The 18483-nt window shown below is 30.5% G+C and overlaps 1 protein-coding gene across 1 annotated transcript in view; it reads left to right on the top strand.

The window, feature by feature from the left end:
* LOC145327732 (uncharacterized) overlaps positions 1–18233 on the top strand; it is a 37950-nt gene extending 19717 nt beyond the window's left edge. The window contains exons 8-12 of the mRNA XM_080171287.1: positions 10217–10302; positions 10620–10667; positions 15397–15522; positions 16250–16361; positions 17231–18233. Coding sequence (XP_080027413.1) covers positions 10217–10302; positions 10620–10667; positions 15397–15522; positions 16250–16361; positions 17231–17307 — 449 coding nt within the window. The 3' untranslated portion in view covers positions 17308–18233. The remainder of the gene's footprint in view (positions 1–10216; positions 10303–10619; positions 10668–15396; positions 15523–16249; positions 16362–17230) is intronic.
* The last annotated feature ends 250 nt before the right edge of the window (positions 18234–18483 follow it).

Here is an 18483-nt window from a genome sequence, read left to right as displayed (position 1 = left end):
GATAATTTAAAAATTAGTTTTGCATTGCTTTTCAGTAGCTTTCTAATTTTTAGCTTACAAACTTGATTGAATATTATTTTGTATTTTGTACAATTTATAATCTTGTCGAAGAGGTAAAACTAAAAGTAAAAATAAAACACCAAGAATGATTAACGCCAGCAAGCTTTTTGTTCAAAACTTGTTAAGGGTTGGCAAAAACAGATTTAATTTTGTTTGTTTTATAATAAAAAAACCTTTTCATAGGTTGTAATTAAGACTAGAGACCTAGTTATTAAATTATAAGTTTGACAAAAATATTATAAAAATCCGGGAACTATTTTCAACAAAAAGCATCAAGTAATACAAATGAATGTGGCAACCTTAAATTGTTTGGAAAGGGGACAAGGTATATGTTTTTAAGAAGGGATAAAGAGAGAGGAGTATAAAAACTTTATGGTAAAAATTGATTTTTCAAAAAATTAAACTGTTAATAATTAAGATTATAATAAAATTTTCTATTCCAACTATAGCTCTATTCATTTTAACATATTCTGCTTATTCTAAAATGAGTTAAATTTTTGTGTTTATTTCTGTGTATATAACCGTTTGATAATGCTTTTATTATTTATTAAGATATGGCTATATCCCTGAGTGACTAATATAAGTTCTTCACAGTGGGATCTTTTGAAAAAAATCGGGACATCCAAAAAATTTAAAATTGACTTTTTATCTATCCTAGGAATTAATAAAGGCTGTAAGTAGACAGCTAGAAAAGAAATTTTTAAAAAATATTCATTTTTGGCGGATTTATGCCATTTTTAAAAAAGGTAGTGAAAAATTTCTTTTCAGTTTTGATGATTTTCCAGATTTTTTTACACAATTTTTTCAAAGCAACAAAAAATACATTTATGTTCATCTTATGAAAATAATTTTTGATTGAGGTACTTTTCAAATACCTGTACCAATGTCTAATTAAAGAAAAATTTTTAAAAAATATTTTTTCGGTGGTGTAAATTGACATTTTGTGAGAAAATTTCACCAAAAATATTAAGATTTTTAACCCCAAAAAATCAGTTTTCTCCATTTTACACAAAAACGGACAGGAGGCCCCGGGTTTTGCAATAATAATATCAATATAAAACATGTATTGTGTATTAATCAGTTTTCACAACCTGGGGCCTCTTGTCCGTTTTTGAGTAATTGAGCATTTTACATTGCATGGTTTGAACAATTTTGTTCTTGTTAATTTCAAATTTTCCCCTGTTAGAGGGGGAAGGAGTCATTTTAGAGCCCAAAGTCATCTCTGCAATGTTTTCTAACTTTTTGAGGCGGAACTTTCTTTACTTCTGCATTATTTGCCTCCGGCCAAATGTTACCCCGTTATTTGCCGCCGTTGGCGAGATTTTTAACGATTTTTGCCGTTCTCGCGGTTTTAATGGACATTTAAGGGTTAAAGGAGTCGTTAAATAAAAATGACTTATAAATACTTTTATTTTAGCAATTAAATTTGCTAAATTTCATGTGTTCTAAAAAAATTTGTATTTCTAACTGGTTTTGGTCCAGCAGAAATTCAAATGTGCGAATTAATTACAATATTGCAAAAACATTATATATGCATCAGAGAGAGAGAGAGAAATTTACGTTTGAGAGAGAATATAATATTAGTAATTATGTTTATATTCTTATACAAACTTTAAATGAAGATAGCTAGACTTAGAATAAAGGTATTAACACAAAATCAAAAGTATTTTGAAAATTATGTTATTGTTGTTTATATCTGTAAAAAAAACATTTGAATACATGCCTCTTAAGTGTCCTATTTTACTTATACTGGACCTACCTAAAAATGCCGGGACTCGAACTGGGTGCACCTGACGCTATATTCATGTTCACAAACATTGTTTGCATTGAAGAAAAATTTACATAGACGTTGATTTTGTTAAAATATTCCTATCTTAACTAAAGTTATGAAGTTTTATAGATTTTTTAAAAATAGGGTAGCTTCGCTCCTCCAAAACAGCAAGACGTACATACCAAATGCACATTAGAAGTTAACAGGAGCAAAATTTATGTTATTTTTGAGTTAAAGCAAAAGAAATTACATCATTTCGTCAAACACAAGCTTTTTTATTGATGTTTACTTTTGTCTACCCTTAATGTCCCGTTTTTTGGCAAAAGATCCCACTGTGTTCTTGTGTTGTGTGACATATTCCTGTTATCCCTGAGTGACAAATATAAATTCTTGTGTTGTGTGACATATTCCTATTATCCCTGAGTGACTAATATAAATTCTTGTGTAGTGTAACATATTCATGTTATCCCTGAGTGACTAATATAAATTCTTGTGTGGTGTGACATATTCCTGTTATCCCTGAGTGACTAATATAAATTCTTGTGTGGTGTGACATATTCCTGTTATCCCTGAGTGACTAATATAAATTCTTGTGTAGTGTGACATATTCCTGTTATCCCTGAGTGACTAATATAAATTCTTGTGTGGTGTGACATATTCCTGTTATCCCTGAGTGACTAATACAAATTCTTGTGTAGTGTGACATATTCCTGTTATCCCTGAGTGACTAATATAAATTCTTGTGTGGTTTGACATATTCCTGTTATCCCTGAGTGACTAATACAAATTCTTGTGTGGTGTGACATATTCCTGTTATCCCTGAGTGACTAATATAAATTCTTGTGTAGTGTGACATATTCCTGTTATCCCTGAGTGACTAATATAAATTCTTGTGTGGTGTGACATATTCCTGTTATCCCTGAGTGACTAATATAAATTCTTGTGTAGTGTGACATATTCCTGTTATCCCTGAGTGACTAATATAAATTCTTGTGTAGTGTGACATATTCCTGTTATCCCTGAGTGACTAATATAAATTCTTGTGTGGTGTGACATATTCCTGTTATCCCTGAGTGACTAATACAAATTCTTGTGTGGTGTGACATATTCCTGTTATCCCTGAGTGACTAATATAAATTCTTGTGTAGTGTGACATATTCCTGTTATCCCTGAGTGACTAATATAAATTCTTGTGTGGTGTGACATATTCCTGTTATCCCTGAGTGACTAATATAAATTCTTGTGTAGTGTGACATATTCCTGTTATCCCTGAGTTACTAATATAAATTCTTGTGTGGTGTGACATATTCCTGTTATCCCTGAGTGACTAACACAAATTCTTGTGTAGTGTGACATATTCCTGTTATCCCTGAGTGACTAATATAAATTCTTGTGTAGTGTGACATATTCCTGTTATCCCTGAGTGACTAATATAAATTCTTGTGTAGTGTGACATATTCCTGTTATCCCTGAGTGACTAATATAAATTCTTGTGTGGTGTGACATATTCCTGTTATCCCTGAGTGACTAATACAAATTCTTGTGTGGTGTGACATATTCCTGTTATCCCTGAGTGACTAATATAATTCTTGTGTAGTGTGACATATTCCTGTTATCCCTGAGTGACTAATATAAATTCTTGTGTGATGTGACATATTCCTGTTATCCCTGAGTGACTAATACAAATTCTTGTGTGGTGTGACATATTCCTGTTATCCCTGAGTGACTAATATAAATTCTTGTGTAGTGTGACATATTCCTGTTATCCCTGAGTGACTAATATAAATTCTTGTGTAATGTGACATATTCCTGTTATCCCTGAGTGACTAATATAAATTCTTGTGTAGTGTGACATATTCCTGTTATCCATGAGTGACTAATATAAATTCTTGTGTAGTGTGACATATTGCTCGAAGGCTTCATTAATTACAAGGAACAGAGTGTGGGTGGGTTGTGGCCAGGGATTAAAGCAAGCATTAAGTTTCAATTTATTAGAGTATATGAAAATCTGGCACCAGATCCAAGTAATACTAAATCCATTGTTGTGGCTTATAGTCATAAAAGTATGTGATTATATATACGTAAACGTAAACATACATTTATAAATTTATTATATAACCTATGGCAATCTTTAAAAATGCATATAGTCGTTGAAATAATATACTAATTATATGTCAATAATAACAACTTTAATACATTCAATCGAAATCAATAATTTTTTAAAATAAAACTTATTAACTCTTAGCTAGCGATTGTACCTCTAACACTAAGCGTAGGGAGCTTAGTAAAATAGACGAAAACCATCCCCAAGTTTTTACTTCCCATAATTTGAGAACTGAATCAGTTTAGTGGTTTGCAGGATCTTAACGGACCAAATCTAAACTCTAATCCTTTGTCCCTGGATAAACATACAAACACACCTAACACACTTACTTACAATATAATATGTCTGCAATACTCTACATTATAGGATATTTCTAGGGTTATTACACCAGCATGTGTCACAACACGATATAAAGCTAGTCCTGTAGTGATGTAATGTCATTATAGAGTATTAAAAAAAACTAGGAAACAGTATGTTAGACATGTCAATTTGTTCGTTTTCTAAAGAGTTTTATGTTAGTTTGATGGTTTATGGTGTATAAATTGATTTATTATTTTGGATTTTACACCAGATTATCATGTATTCTAATAAAGTGAAACTTGTAGCTGAATTAACAACCCCCCCCCCCTCCCATTCAACCTTTTTTTTATCACATTTTTTTATTGGTGTATAGTTTTTACTTCTACCACCATTTTTATAAAAATAATAATGCTGTCTCGTCATTTGAATGGCTCTAGAGACCTCTCGCAAAAAGTTATTGCATGTGTGTATGTGTTTATGTCTAGCGTGTCAGGAAAACAGATAAAACATAAAAAAATGAACTGGTCTACTCTATATACAATTTGTAAGGCAGTGTGGACATTTAGAAGCATTATGGGTTGCACATTAATTCTTTATAGTCTCAAGTACATACACAAACAAAAAAAACTATTTGACCTTAATATTGGTTTTCTGTACAAATTACGGCCATCTTTTGTGTTTTATTCATATCTGTTTGTTTGTCTGTGTCTGTTTGTTTGTAGCGAATGATCTCGCTAACCACTGAACCGATCGGGTTCTCCTTTACAGAGTAGCTTCTCATAGGTCCCGGGAAGGTTTATAACTATTTTCTTGGGGGGTGGGACACCCTCAACCCCCCCCAAAAAATGAAAAATACCCCCCCTCAAAAAAAAAAATTTCTTTTTAAAACTAAAATTAAAATAATGGGGTCGAATAACCCCCCCCCAAAAAAAAAAAAAAAATTCCACCCCCCAAAAAAAAAATTTTATTTTTCTTTTAAATCTTAAATACAAAAATTAGTTTGATCAAACCTCTTTGGGCAAAGCCCCTAGAGGCTAGGGGCGAAGTCGCTTGTCTTAAATAAAGTAACAGGATGTCTGTACCGAAGGATCTCGCAAACCACTGAACAGATAGGAATTCCATTGCAATGCTTCTTCTCATAGGTCCTGGGCAGGTTTATAATTATTTTAGATAGGGTACCACAACCCTACCAAGAGAAATCGCCCCCAGAAAAAAATGTCCCCTCCCAATGAAAAAAATTCTTTTTCTTTTTCTTAAAACTAAAATTGAAAATAGAAGGTGGGATTGACAATGACATACGCCCCTTTCCCCACTTCATGTGCCCCAGAGGTCTCTAAGGGTAATTAAGAAAATGAGGAAGGAGTTAAATCGATTTCCCTTTTAAAAATAAAGTTTTAAAAATAAAAGAATAAAAGAACTGTTTATAGAGTTTGTACACTTACTAAATTATGCCTTTAGGCTTGATTAATATTTAATGCATAGATGGATGGACGAACAGGCAAATTTTAACTATAGAATAGCTCTGACAATAACCAATGACTTTTCCCATACTATTCATTGTTAACAATGCAATATTTATAAATAAAAAGCTTTGTTTGTACACAGCAAAAAGTCTGAGTATTTTCAATATTTTTAAAACCATTACTTTTTTATAATTAGGGGCGGTTACTGTTAGTTTATTTCAATTTATACATGTTAAAATTGCCGTATTGATTTCAAACATGATGATCCCTTTAACAGTTAGGTACGATTAAGGAAGCGTAGGAACTCTATAACCGTTATTAGAAAGTACATATATCCATAAAAAATGCAGATTTTTTACTTTTGACAACTAAATTTTTTATGATATAATTATCCTATTTATCTGATTTTTTAACTAATGATTTTTATAACAACAAGGTACAATATTTTAAGCAAGGCATCTCTATAATCAAATTAAAGTTCTGCTTATTAAGTTCTGACACTTTTCAAGATTTATTGTTCTTTTGTCCTTTTTTAGAGCTTCGCTTTTATGGATGTTTTCATCCTTGTTTTTCCCTAGAAATCAAAGGTCTCCCAGGTTGAACTTTGTACTAGATAAGCTATGGGCTTAAACATGACATTTGACAAGGACAAAACATTTATCTGATATGACATTTGGTGATTCTCTAAGTTTTTCAGTAAAAAGTCAACTAGGAGACAATTACAACTTTCGGGTCAAAAAACAAAAACTTATAATTGAGGAAAAATTTTAATTGCCATCTATAATATAACTTTTTTTCTGTGGTAAGGAAATGGGGGGCGGAAATTACTTTCACCACCCTACCGCCTTAATTTCACCTAGAGGCCTCTAGGGGCTTAGCTGCCAGTAATGTATGAAGTAATTGTGATTTTTACTTTAGAGAATTATCTGATAAGAATCATTTATAGAAAAGCTTTGCTCATCACACTACAAAAATGATAAATAACATTCAACTCAATACAATTTTTGCCTTGCATGAATGAAAATCCATTTAGAATACTGTACAAAATACGATTTATGTGTTTTGAAAAGTGTACGATTATTCAATAGAAATGAAAAGAATGGAAAATCAGTTCATAAAAAATTAATATAAACTTTAACTCACAATTAATAAAGTCAATACTTATTAAAATCTTAAGCTTCAGGCAATTAAACCTTAATACTAGCAACTACGCCCCTAGTCAGCCCTGGTCAATTAAAATTTTAGATTTAAAAAGAAAGAAAAAATTATGGGGATAATTTTTTCTAGTGAAATTTTTCTTGGTAGGGTTCTGTATATATATATAGCTTCATTGTAAAGGAAAACCATATCGGTTCAGCTTGCATCGAGATTCTTCGCGACAGATAGACATACACATAAGGACATCCAGTTCTTTTATATAAAAATAATATTATATCTACCATGTATGCTAAATTTATATGATCAACAAAAACCACGGATACAGGATAGGACAATAAAAATTAAACATTTTCCTCCATCCAGGAAAAATGGATACATTTTATTACATTAGTCCCCGATGTTATATATATTAGCATTTCCTCTTTCATTTACTTAACAACTTTGGGGACTTTTATTGAATTTTAATTGGTTGCTTCATTAAGATGAGTGTCTAAACGTTTTAACCACAAATTTTAATTTACATAAGGGTTAATTTTGTGTATCATCATTGGAGTTGTACGTCAATTTATCTACCACTGTCTTTTCCCTTTAGATCCTTGATCTCAGACCCATTTGGCAACATTTCTACTATTTGGATTTTAGTTAGACCCAATTGATCAAAATAATTCATGAGGATTGTCCATACTTTTGAATACTACATAGTAAAAGTAGCAGGATGCCTATCTGTATGTATGTAGAATGTTTTTATAGAAGTTTTACATTAGTACGTGGAGGCTAGTGTGTGGAGGAGGGTTAGGGTAAAACACCCACAGCCCAGGATGAAAACTTCTCCCCCCCCCCCCTAAAAAAATCTTGAAAAGGAAAGGGGTGCAATACATCTCCCTAAAACTGATGTTAAAAAGAATAACTTTTTTCAAAGATAAAAGGGGAAAAGCACAGAAAAACACATGACTTAAACGGTAAATATCCAAAAGTTTTTTTTTGTTAGACCTATCTGTTAGACAGTGGAATTTATTAACTTGTACAGAAATACTTCGGATGGGGGCAATATAAAACATCATATTAAAAAGACACGTTTTATCTATGGGTGCTTTTAATGGCAAAATTTTATAAAATCATTTTAGGTTATGAATATAAAAGACAGGTTTTATATTCTTTGTCTGGGCAAATTTCAAATTATGACAACGAACTTTCGTGAAAGATTGTCTGTAATACAATGTTATACCTGAATTTTATGTATGGCTAAAAACTAGGTTTAATCAAACGGATTTTAATCGGTTTCGAAACCATACTGTACAATTTTTATTCGTGCTAAAACAGAGTAGTAATCAATGAACAACTAATTTTAAATGATTTCTATTACAATTAAGTACAATTTAGAAAGTTTATCAACTCTATTATTCGAGCATTGCTTTAATGTATGATGCAATTCTTGATATAAAATTTGATACATTAGAAAAATAGTTTTGGAAAGAAGAGACGTACGAACTGACTCTAGTTTTATAGGACTTTTTTCAAAGTTTACAGGAAACAATAAAAAGTAACTTTTTGAAATTTTTCATATATTTTCATATTGAACTTGATCATTGAAATTTCTTCAACAAAAGTTTTAATCATGTCGGGTTTACAAAAGATGAATTTTACCAATTTGAAAACTAAAGAATAGTTATTTCTCGCATCGTATTATAAACAGCTTTCTGCGGATATAGAATGTGCAATTATAAGATTAAAACCAGTTTTTTTGCCCCGAGGTGCCGAAGGCACCGGCTAAAAAACTGGTTTTAATCTTATGATTGTACATTTTTATATTCGTAGAAAGCTGGATATAATACGATGTTAGACATAGTTTTTTCACATGGATGAGAACCGGATCCTATCCACCGGATTCGAATTAATACGAGAAATAATATTCCAGTATGGCTTCGAAACCGATTAATAACCGGTATATTAATAATGGTTCTCAGCTATACTGAAAAAGTGAAATTTGTAGCTGGCTAAAATAATGATCCCCTTTGCCCCATCCCCTCCTCCCCTAACCAATAAAAGATGTCCTACATTGATGATAAATTTTCCCCTTGCATTATATCAACGTATTATCTATATTCAATCCATTGTTAAAAGTTTGTCTGCAGGTAACTAACATCTTCTAAAACTGTTGAAAAAAGAGCTTTCTTCGTAATTCAGACTTGATTTAAACTTTTAACTCTGACTTTCAATTTTAGCTAAAAAAAAGTGTCTGGCTGGAATATGTGCAAAAATTTCAAAGAACATTAATAATGTTTAATATCTTTCTTCTAATAAATTTTTATTACAGTATCTACATATATTTACTAGTGGCTGCGTACCCAGTATTTGGGGCTCGGTAGATAAAGGCTAGTAAAAAAGCTTAACGAAGAACCTTAACTACCTTATCAAAAAGGAAAGAGGAGACATTTTAGTGAATCAATGACCCACCCCCGTTAGTTATTTCAAATATGTTTATGGTTCTATAGAATAAGCTCTCACTAACCGCAACCCCGATTTGGCTTTCATTTAAAGTACAGCTTCTTATCGGTCCAGGAAATAACTAAAAAGTGGAGAGTCGACTTCCCTCATCCCTAGAGCCCTAAAAAATCGCACAAACCAATCAATTGTATAGTATCTAGGATTACAGTTTCTAAAAAAATCTTTTAAAACAAATTCGAAACCATGGTGCCTTAAATGAAAATATAGTTACATATATAAGATCAGAAGACATGATTCCTAAAAAAATCCTCTGGTCATAACATAAATCAAGAATACGGGAAACGACAATGTTGTAAATTTATAATATTTTGGCATTGTCTCTGTATCAAGAATCATATCCATTATGGCTAAGCTCAACAAAAAACTTTGCCAACAAATATCAATTCTTAAAATGTTAAAAACATTTTAATATCATATAATAGTTATTTATCGCATCGTATTATAACAGCTTTCCACGGGTATAAAAATGAACAATTATAAAATAAAAACCATATTTTTTAGTCCCCAGATGCCAAAGGCATGGGCTAAAAAGGATTTAATCTTATGATATGAAAATGAAAACTGGATATAAATATGCGATGCTATACATAATTTTTCAGTATGAGAACTGATATATTTGTAAAATAATGTTTCAAAAAAAGAGAAGCTACACATTAAAAAAATTTGAATCAAATGGAAAACCCTATACGACTGTAGAAACAGTCAATATGTAGGAAAGCTTCGCTTTAAACAATTTGGCATTACAGACAACATTTAATATTTATTTTATATGCTTCTAATTCTTGGCAAGTTTCCCTGTTAAATTCTTATTTTTATAACAATTTTCATCCATCCATTCTATATCTATCTATCTAGTTGAACCCGGAGGACAGCCAGTGATTAGTGGTATATCTCCCATCTATAGTATAGGAGACAATACGAAGCTCACCTGTACAGTTAAGGTAGGGTTAATATTTCTCAATAGCGTCATACTAAAGATGTTGAACATTTATCTTATATGCATGATGTTAATTTTATCTTTATAAATTCATATTTCTGTAAAGCTCTTTTGGAACTTTAAGACAAAAGTCTGCAATGGTTGGTTGTTTTCTTGGAGCAAGAAGTCATTTAAATCGGTGCCTTGGCTTGGGTATACCAAATATTAGAATTTTATCAATATTTTAGGAAAAAATAATTTGGTTACAAAAAGCTCTTTCAATTAATTCATTAATCTATTCTTAATTGATATTTCTTTGAATAATTATTATTTCAATTCCAGAATACATATCCAGCCGCTAATGTCACTTGGTATTTTGATGGCAAAAAGGTAAGATTTTTTCCAATATGGCTTCTTGGAATACTTGCAGGTTTCATCCTTTGTCATCCCTGGTAGAGACATGTTAAGGATCCTGTTCTACACGTTTAATTTATTTAAGAAAATAATGAAAAATAAAGGTATTTTTTTGTTCATAATTGAATTTGTCGAAGCAGCTTAGTACCTAATAAGGAATGACCATAGGCGTCCAAGGGGGGGGGGTAATGGGGCGATTACCCCCCCCCCCCCCAAACGGTTTTTGGGTGTGCCGTAGGCACCCCTACAAAATTTTTCATTTTACCCCCCCCATTTAAAATTTACCCCTACCATGGGGGTGCCGTAGGCACCCCCAACCATTTAGGAGGGGGTATTTACCCCCCCCAAACAATTTTGGGGGGGTAAATACCCCCCCAAAATAAAAAATCTCTAATAAAAAAAATTTTTGCGCGCTTCGCGCGCATTTTTAACACTATATATTTAATAAAATTTAAATTACCCCCCCAAAAAATTTTGGGGGGGTAAACTAAATTTACCCCTGCCAACAGATTTCAGGGGGGGGTAATTACCCCCCAAGTAAATTTTACCCCCGGGGTAAAAATTTTGGATGGGGTAAAAAAATTTGCGGCGAACTTCGCGCGCCATTTTACCCCCCCCCCCCAAAACAAATTACCCCCCCCTGAAAAAAATTTTTACCCCCCCCCCCAAAATAAAAAGCTTGGACGCCCCTGGGAATGACGTCATACAATACAAATGGCCAGAATACATTTTGACATTGTTCAATATAAATGGCCTATTATTGGCCATTTGTATTGTATTACGTCATTTTTTACTAAGCACTATCAGTTGCTTCAAGTTTGTCATTTTTTTTATCTGAAATATGAATATACACATACATTTAATTGTAGAGTAGTTTCACTTCTAACAAGTAAGAGTTCCAAAGAATTACTCGTTAAATACTACAATTGTGTAAGAATAATTTCATTTGTGGTAATTAGATTTGGCTAAGGCATTTGATTCACTGCAACACTAATGTATGCACTCAAAATAGGGTGCCTTATAACTGAAACTACTGAACTAATTATAATAAAATTATTCTGATAAAAAGGTCAAATAATTATGAAGCTACCACTAACTTAAAAAAAATCTTTTACTTCTGTAAAGTTAGAAAACCATTTAATAGTTTTGCCAATTGAGTTTTAAAAAAGGAATATTTTGTTTTATCAAACTACCATTTATTTAGTGCACCCTTAAACCGCAGTTTAGCAGCATCAAATATATACAATTATACAATAGTGTACAATGCTTTTAATCCATAATCAACAAATGCATTTTTTCCCTTATTGATGAAAAGAACATTGTATACAAATTTACATATTTGAAATAAACAGTACATTGTATAAATTAGAACAAATGAGTGAAGTTCGGGTTTCTTACTTTTGCAGATATGGTAAATTGCTAAAATAAACAGCTTGTTCCAACATTCTGTATGATTCAAACAATTTTAAGGGGAAAAAGTCAATATCATGGTACATGTTTATCAAATTAGTAATCAAGATTGTTTTCTTTGATTAAAAAGGTCTTAGATTTAGCAAAATGTAATTTAACCTTTTGTTCATTCTAATTGTAAATAAATAAGCTAGGCACCCTGTATAAAAGGCAATTTCATTCTTTAAGGGACAATGATATCTTTACAATAATGACGCGAATTTGCAACAATTTTGCACAATATTTGCCAACTAAGTTCATCGAAAATTGGAAGATTTGCATATTCTCTCTCCCTTTCTCTTTCTTGTGGATTAAATTTGCAATTTGCAGTTTCACTCCTTAGTCCAATATTTAAAAACTGTCACTATACAGTGAAAAGCTCTATTTTTAATTTTCATGATATGAAAGCATTTTATTGGTTAAATTTTATAAAAATACACATCAAAACAAATTATAATTTGTTTAAGAGATTTAGATGGGTTTTGTTTATGTTATAATTTTGGACCTGAATATGTTAAAAGTTAGACACTAAAAAGTCTAATGTGCATGGGTTTTTAAAATGTTGATATCACATGAAACCAAATCAACCATTAAATACAAAATATAAAAATTGTCAATAATCTAAATTTTGAATGTTTTAAGTATCGGACTGCAGGTAATAAAGACTCAACAGAGTATAAAGAAGGAAAGAGAAGAAAGGAAGGAGGAAGATAAAGGATATAAATTAAGTACGATAGATAATAGGAAAGCTTTGCTGTAAGGAAAATAGATAGATTGATAAATGAATAAAGAAAATAGAAAAAGTGAATAGTTAGAATTAGATTAACTTGTTTCCTTTCACGACCTCATAAACGGCAAAACTGAAAGATCACCAATTTTTTATAATGCTTTGTATATTTTAGTATATATTGTTGCTTGGATGGTATTAGATCAACTTCCAAAAGAAGTAGCCATAGAAAATTATAACTATCCCAATATATTTGAATAAATTTTAAAAATCTAAAGGAAAAGAAATATTGGTAGTTTTAAAAAGAACCCTATATGTTTAAGCACAAATTTACGAGATGCTAGAATGTTAATTTACACTAAGCAACAACATAAATAGTTGGGAGGTTGTGTTGTTTTTTATCTCCTTGAGTTATCCTTTTATCAATTAATCAAAACCAACAACGTTTTGACCAGACAAGAATTATTGACTGGGAAAATTAATCTTCAATTTAGCTTGTTAGTCAGGACCTCATTTATTGGCTAGTTAGTTCATCCAATAGAGGTGAGTGGATTGGGTAAAGGGGGTTGATAGGGGTTATAGTTATTTTAGCCTGCTGCAAGCATCACTTTAACATGAAAATCTGGTGCAACATCCAGGTACTAATAAGACAAAGAACCTTTTTTTCATTTGTATATGTCATTTGTCAATAATTTGTGGTAATAAGTTATTCTTGTTCATGAATTAAAACACATTCCCTTTGCTAACTGTGAATTTCAAACTTTGCAGGTCTAGATACATTTTTTTATTGACATAAAAAGTCGAGCAAAACATTTTAGTAGGAAAATTTAAATAAAAAGGCTATTTACTTTAAGCAAAACATATCAATTGGCATATTCTTTTTACAATCAATCAAAACCAATCAAATTATAATTAGAGACAATTAAAATCAATAACTTATTGGAAAATAAAAGGGTATGGGGGATTTAAACATTTTATAATTAAATTCAATTTTATTGTTTTAGTCCGTAAACTTGCTTTGTTTCTTTTTTATTAATCTTTAAAACTTTATTCTAGTAATTTTTTTATATAAAACTGCATTCAAAGTTTGTCAAAAGTTGCATTTTGACAGAAAATTTTTAGATAATATCTGCATCATAGTATTATATGAAAAGATATTTGTTTACATATACGCACTAGCTCACATGTAGGATCAAAGGAAAAATTTAAAGACTACAAATTTTATTAATGAAAGCAATGATTTTTAGATATTATAATAACAAAAGACTAAGATATTAATTTATGAAAATATGTGTGGAAGTAAAATTTTTATTCCAGTATGATTTTGAACCCAACTAATATCCACTGGATTAAAACTGGTTCTTAGCTAAACTAAAAAATCATGTATAGCATTGTATTATGTAAAGCTGTCTATAATTCGATGCAATAAACAACTATAATTAGAATTTTTAGTCAAAATCATTTGATTTTCCATGAATAAGATTATCCATCTCTTTTTTGGGGTTTTCAAATTTCAATCCTACTTCTCCCCTTATCTCCCTCATTTTTTTTTACACAATTTTGCAGCAATTTGGTCTTTGTCGATAAACTATATTCTCCTTCTATTTCCTAAAAGTCCCACTCATTATAGCTAATAAAAAAAACACCAATCCAGTTTTTTAACAAATTTGCTTGTTCCTGGTAGAGGTGGTGTAGAATATTTTGATTTAATTTCCCAGTTGAATAGAAAAGCTTGTGTAGCTGGGGGATTATCATAATTGAAGCTTATCATCACTATTTCTATAGAAGTGTTACACAGAGATCAACATAATACAGGTTTAGTGGTGGAATAATAATAAATTTTGATAATATATTCTTCCAAGAACTATATTTTTATAGGGTTAACATTTGGTCATAAGAAACACACATTGATTTTTATGCGACTTTTTGTTTTTGCTTTAAAGGAAAATTATAACACCTTTAATAATATAACTAACTCTGAGATAAGAAAAATCTACCTAATGTTATGATGTAAAATATGTTTTTTTTTGTCTACCATTAAGATATTTTAAATTAACTGGGCTGATTCAGTTTTCCATTTTCTTTACATCTTCACATAGCTCCTCTAAGGGTTTTATGCTATTCAGGGCTAGTATTCTTCCCTCTTTCATATAGAAAATATTTTGTGAGAAAATGAAGTAAATAAAGATAATTTCATCCTTCTAACTGCGTTATATGAATAGTATAAGGAGTGTACAGAAATATTTTTTAAGGATATTTTACATTTACAATATAAATGAAGTTAAAACTTATGCATTATTTTAAATCAGCTAATAGATATCAAACTAGCCATCCACTATGTACTTTAAATTTATTTCCAGTCTATTTTTCCCTCAAAAGATACATTTTTTAATATCAAATCGACGGCACAACTGTTTTTTTCATGCTCACAGACAAATTCACGTGCTTTGCATACTGTATTACAATTTATTTTCTTTTTAATCAAAATATTGCTTTAAATGCCATTTTTAATGATAATTACTATTGCAGGCTACATCAAACTCTGAGGATATAGAGACGGAGGAATCTGGATTACTAACTCGGGTCTCAACTCTCCACACTGTGATAACAACTAATTCTAAACTGATTGTAGTCAAATGCCTGGCTTCACTATGGGTAAGGAGTTTAATATGTTAACAAAATGTTATTCTATAACTTACTTTAAAGGTTATTGTGTCAGTAATAGACGCTCCAATTTGCATACAAATTTAAAATAAACAGAGGTGAATTCAGGTGTATATATTTTCCAAGAAATTAAAACTAAGAATTTCCATGGCTGTAGAATGTTTAAGTAAAATATAAAGTAGTTATATGTTTATTTAGACAAAGCTTCGGCAAAAAGCTTTTAAATTTATCCCCTTCTCTAATGGGCACTATAAAGAGCTTTTATTTATAGACATATCACTACCAAAGTATGCTTTATCCTCATACTAAAGTAACAGGATGTTTGTCTGTCTGTCTGTCTGTGTGTACCGAAGGATCTCGCTAACCGCTTAACCGATCGGGTTCTCCTTAACAGGGTAGCTTCTCATATGTCCTGGGAAGGTTTTTAACTATTTTGGGGGAGGGTACTACCACCCTCCCAAAAGAAATGACAAAAAAATTGAAAATTTTCTTAAAATCTGGGAGACTTCAACGTCAAATAAGGTGGTATCGTACATAAAAAATTAACTTTAACAAACAAAAACATTTAGTGCCACTAGAGGCTTCTAGGGGCGTAGCCGCTAGTAGTAGACTAAAGTAATACTAATTATATTTTAGACTATGTGCAGATTAAATCAGTTAGTTTTCATTGCTTATAGTAATTTCGAACACTACTATAGAATATCATATATTTATTTAGACATATCACTACCAAAGTAAAGACTATGTGCTGCTAGTTCAAGACCCTGCCATGGCCTCTGTGAAAGCTAATCAATCTCTCAACACTCAGCCAATCATTCACATTAATTCAGGTAAAACTTTAAATTTCAGTGCAGTCCAAATGATTATTATTGAGACAAAGTGTATTGATTTAAATTTTAAACTTTATTTTTAACAATCAAATATATTTTTAAGGTATTATAAGTTATTTATCGCATCATATCAAAGACAGCTTTCCGCTGATATTACAATGAAAAATAATAGATAAAAAAACAGTAATGTTAGCCCCGTGGAGCCAAAAGTCCTGGCTAACAAAACTGATTTTCAGTATGGCTGAGGACCGGTGCTAATCCAGTGGATATTAATTGGTTTTGAAGCTGAAAAATATTTTCTTCAGTTTTAAATTAATTCTTTTGGGATTTTTTTCAGTGATTTTATTTTGATGATGTTTTATAAAGTTTATTTGTACTTTCTAGTTACTTGTAAATTTCTAAGTAAGCCTTCATTTCCAAAACTGCAGCCGGGTAATTAAAAATAATTAAAAGGAGAGTAAAAACAATTTACAACATGCTTCTTCTCACTTCTTCATCAATAAAGAAAAATAAAGACTCACACACTATGTGTTCTATAAAGCATAAGGTCTCTCCCTTTTATTTGTTTTTTTTTTGGCATCTTAAGCGATATGACAATGTAAGTACAAAATTAAGTACATATGATGATAAACAAAATCAACACTTGTGTAGAGTAAACACTAGTTTGGACACTACCAGTCAAAGATTTAATAAAAGTACCCAAAGTTATTGAGCCAATAAATCAGAAAAATGGTGTTAAAACTTTGAGCAAAGTTTATTTTAAATTGCAATGTTTAAATTATTTATATTGCAACATAAAGAGACAACTTGCATTTTTAGCAGGTATTGTAAATAAATCATTTCAATAATATATATATATTTTTTTTCAGGAGGAGTAGAATGGAAGAAAAGTGGACTATGTTTATTAAATCTAATATTTCTATCAATTTTCATTGTTAATACTTAAGTTATTTTCCAGTATGGCATCGTATTACAGACAATTTTCCACGAATAGTAATGTAAAAATCATAAAATTAAGAGCATTCGGCCCGTAGGGTCTAACAAAACAGGTATTAATCTTATAATTTTAATTTTTTATAAATCGTGGAAAGCTATCTATAATATACAATGTGAAAATAAAAATCACCTTTTTCTAGTTTTGAAGATTTCATTATTTTCTAAATTTAATTTTTCCCCCTCAATGCAAAAAAAATATTTTTTTCAGTAGTTCTGCTACTTTATAATTATGGTATATTCGTCCCTCGGCCTAAAAAATTTTAACACGATGGTTATTTAAAAGAATATAAGACGAAGACCAAAAGTTGCTTCAAATTCAATCAATTCTTAGGGGAAAAATATTTAGTGATTTATTGACTATCCCTACAAGGAGGGAGGGGACATTGGACTGTAAATTGCACTTGTACCCAAAGTTTTAAAATCACGTTTTATATTGTTTATTGGCTTAAAAACTTATATTGAATTGTGATTGGTTGGTTACAAACTGGTGGCGTTCAAACTGTTCTAGCAATAATTTCAAAGTTTAATTTCGTTTATCAACATTAAGGAGGTACACCAATTTATCGTCCATTGTCTTATCCCTTAAAGCTCCTGTTATTCCTAACAATTACTTAACTAATATATTTTTACTATGTAACACAATCAAGATAATTTAACAAAATACTGTGCTGCTTATGAACGTAAGTTTACTTTCTTTAATGTTTTAAATTATATTTTTTAAGATAAATTTTTAGAAATTATAGAGTATATGAATTAAGTGGTAGGATTTTCATTTTAACTTGAATATATTTGTATTACATTATATTAAAAAGTAATGTTGTCAGTAATTTATGTAATATCTTTATTCTGATTGTAATAAATAAATATTTTAACAAATATGTTTTATTTTTTTTGTCTATAATTCAATTGTCATAAATCAGCCCTTAATCTGGATAGCATCTAAATGAAGGTTCTGACTGTGAAAGTTAATTACTTGCACCTTTTTTGGACCAAGGCTATCATTATATATATATAATTTCGCGTATCTGACATTAAGAACAATAAAGCACGAAATTGTAACGCCGATTTTATTGTGCAATTTTCTTGAGGATTTGAGCATCCAAAGTGCAATAATAATGGATGTATA

The sequence above is a fragment of the Acartia tonsa genome, chromosome 9, assembly GCF_053477335.1.
Source record: "Acartia tonsa isolate MP-2025a chromosome 9, ASM5347733v1, whole genome shotgun sequence".
Taxonomy (NCBI): domain Eukaryota; kingdom Metazoa; phylum Arthropoda; class Copepoda; order Calanoida; family Acartiidae; genus Acartia; species Acartia tonsa.
The sequence above is the reverse complement of the archived record's forward strand: the minus strand, read 5'-3'. Positions and strand labels throughout refer to the sequence as shown.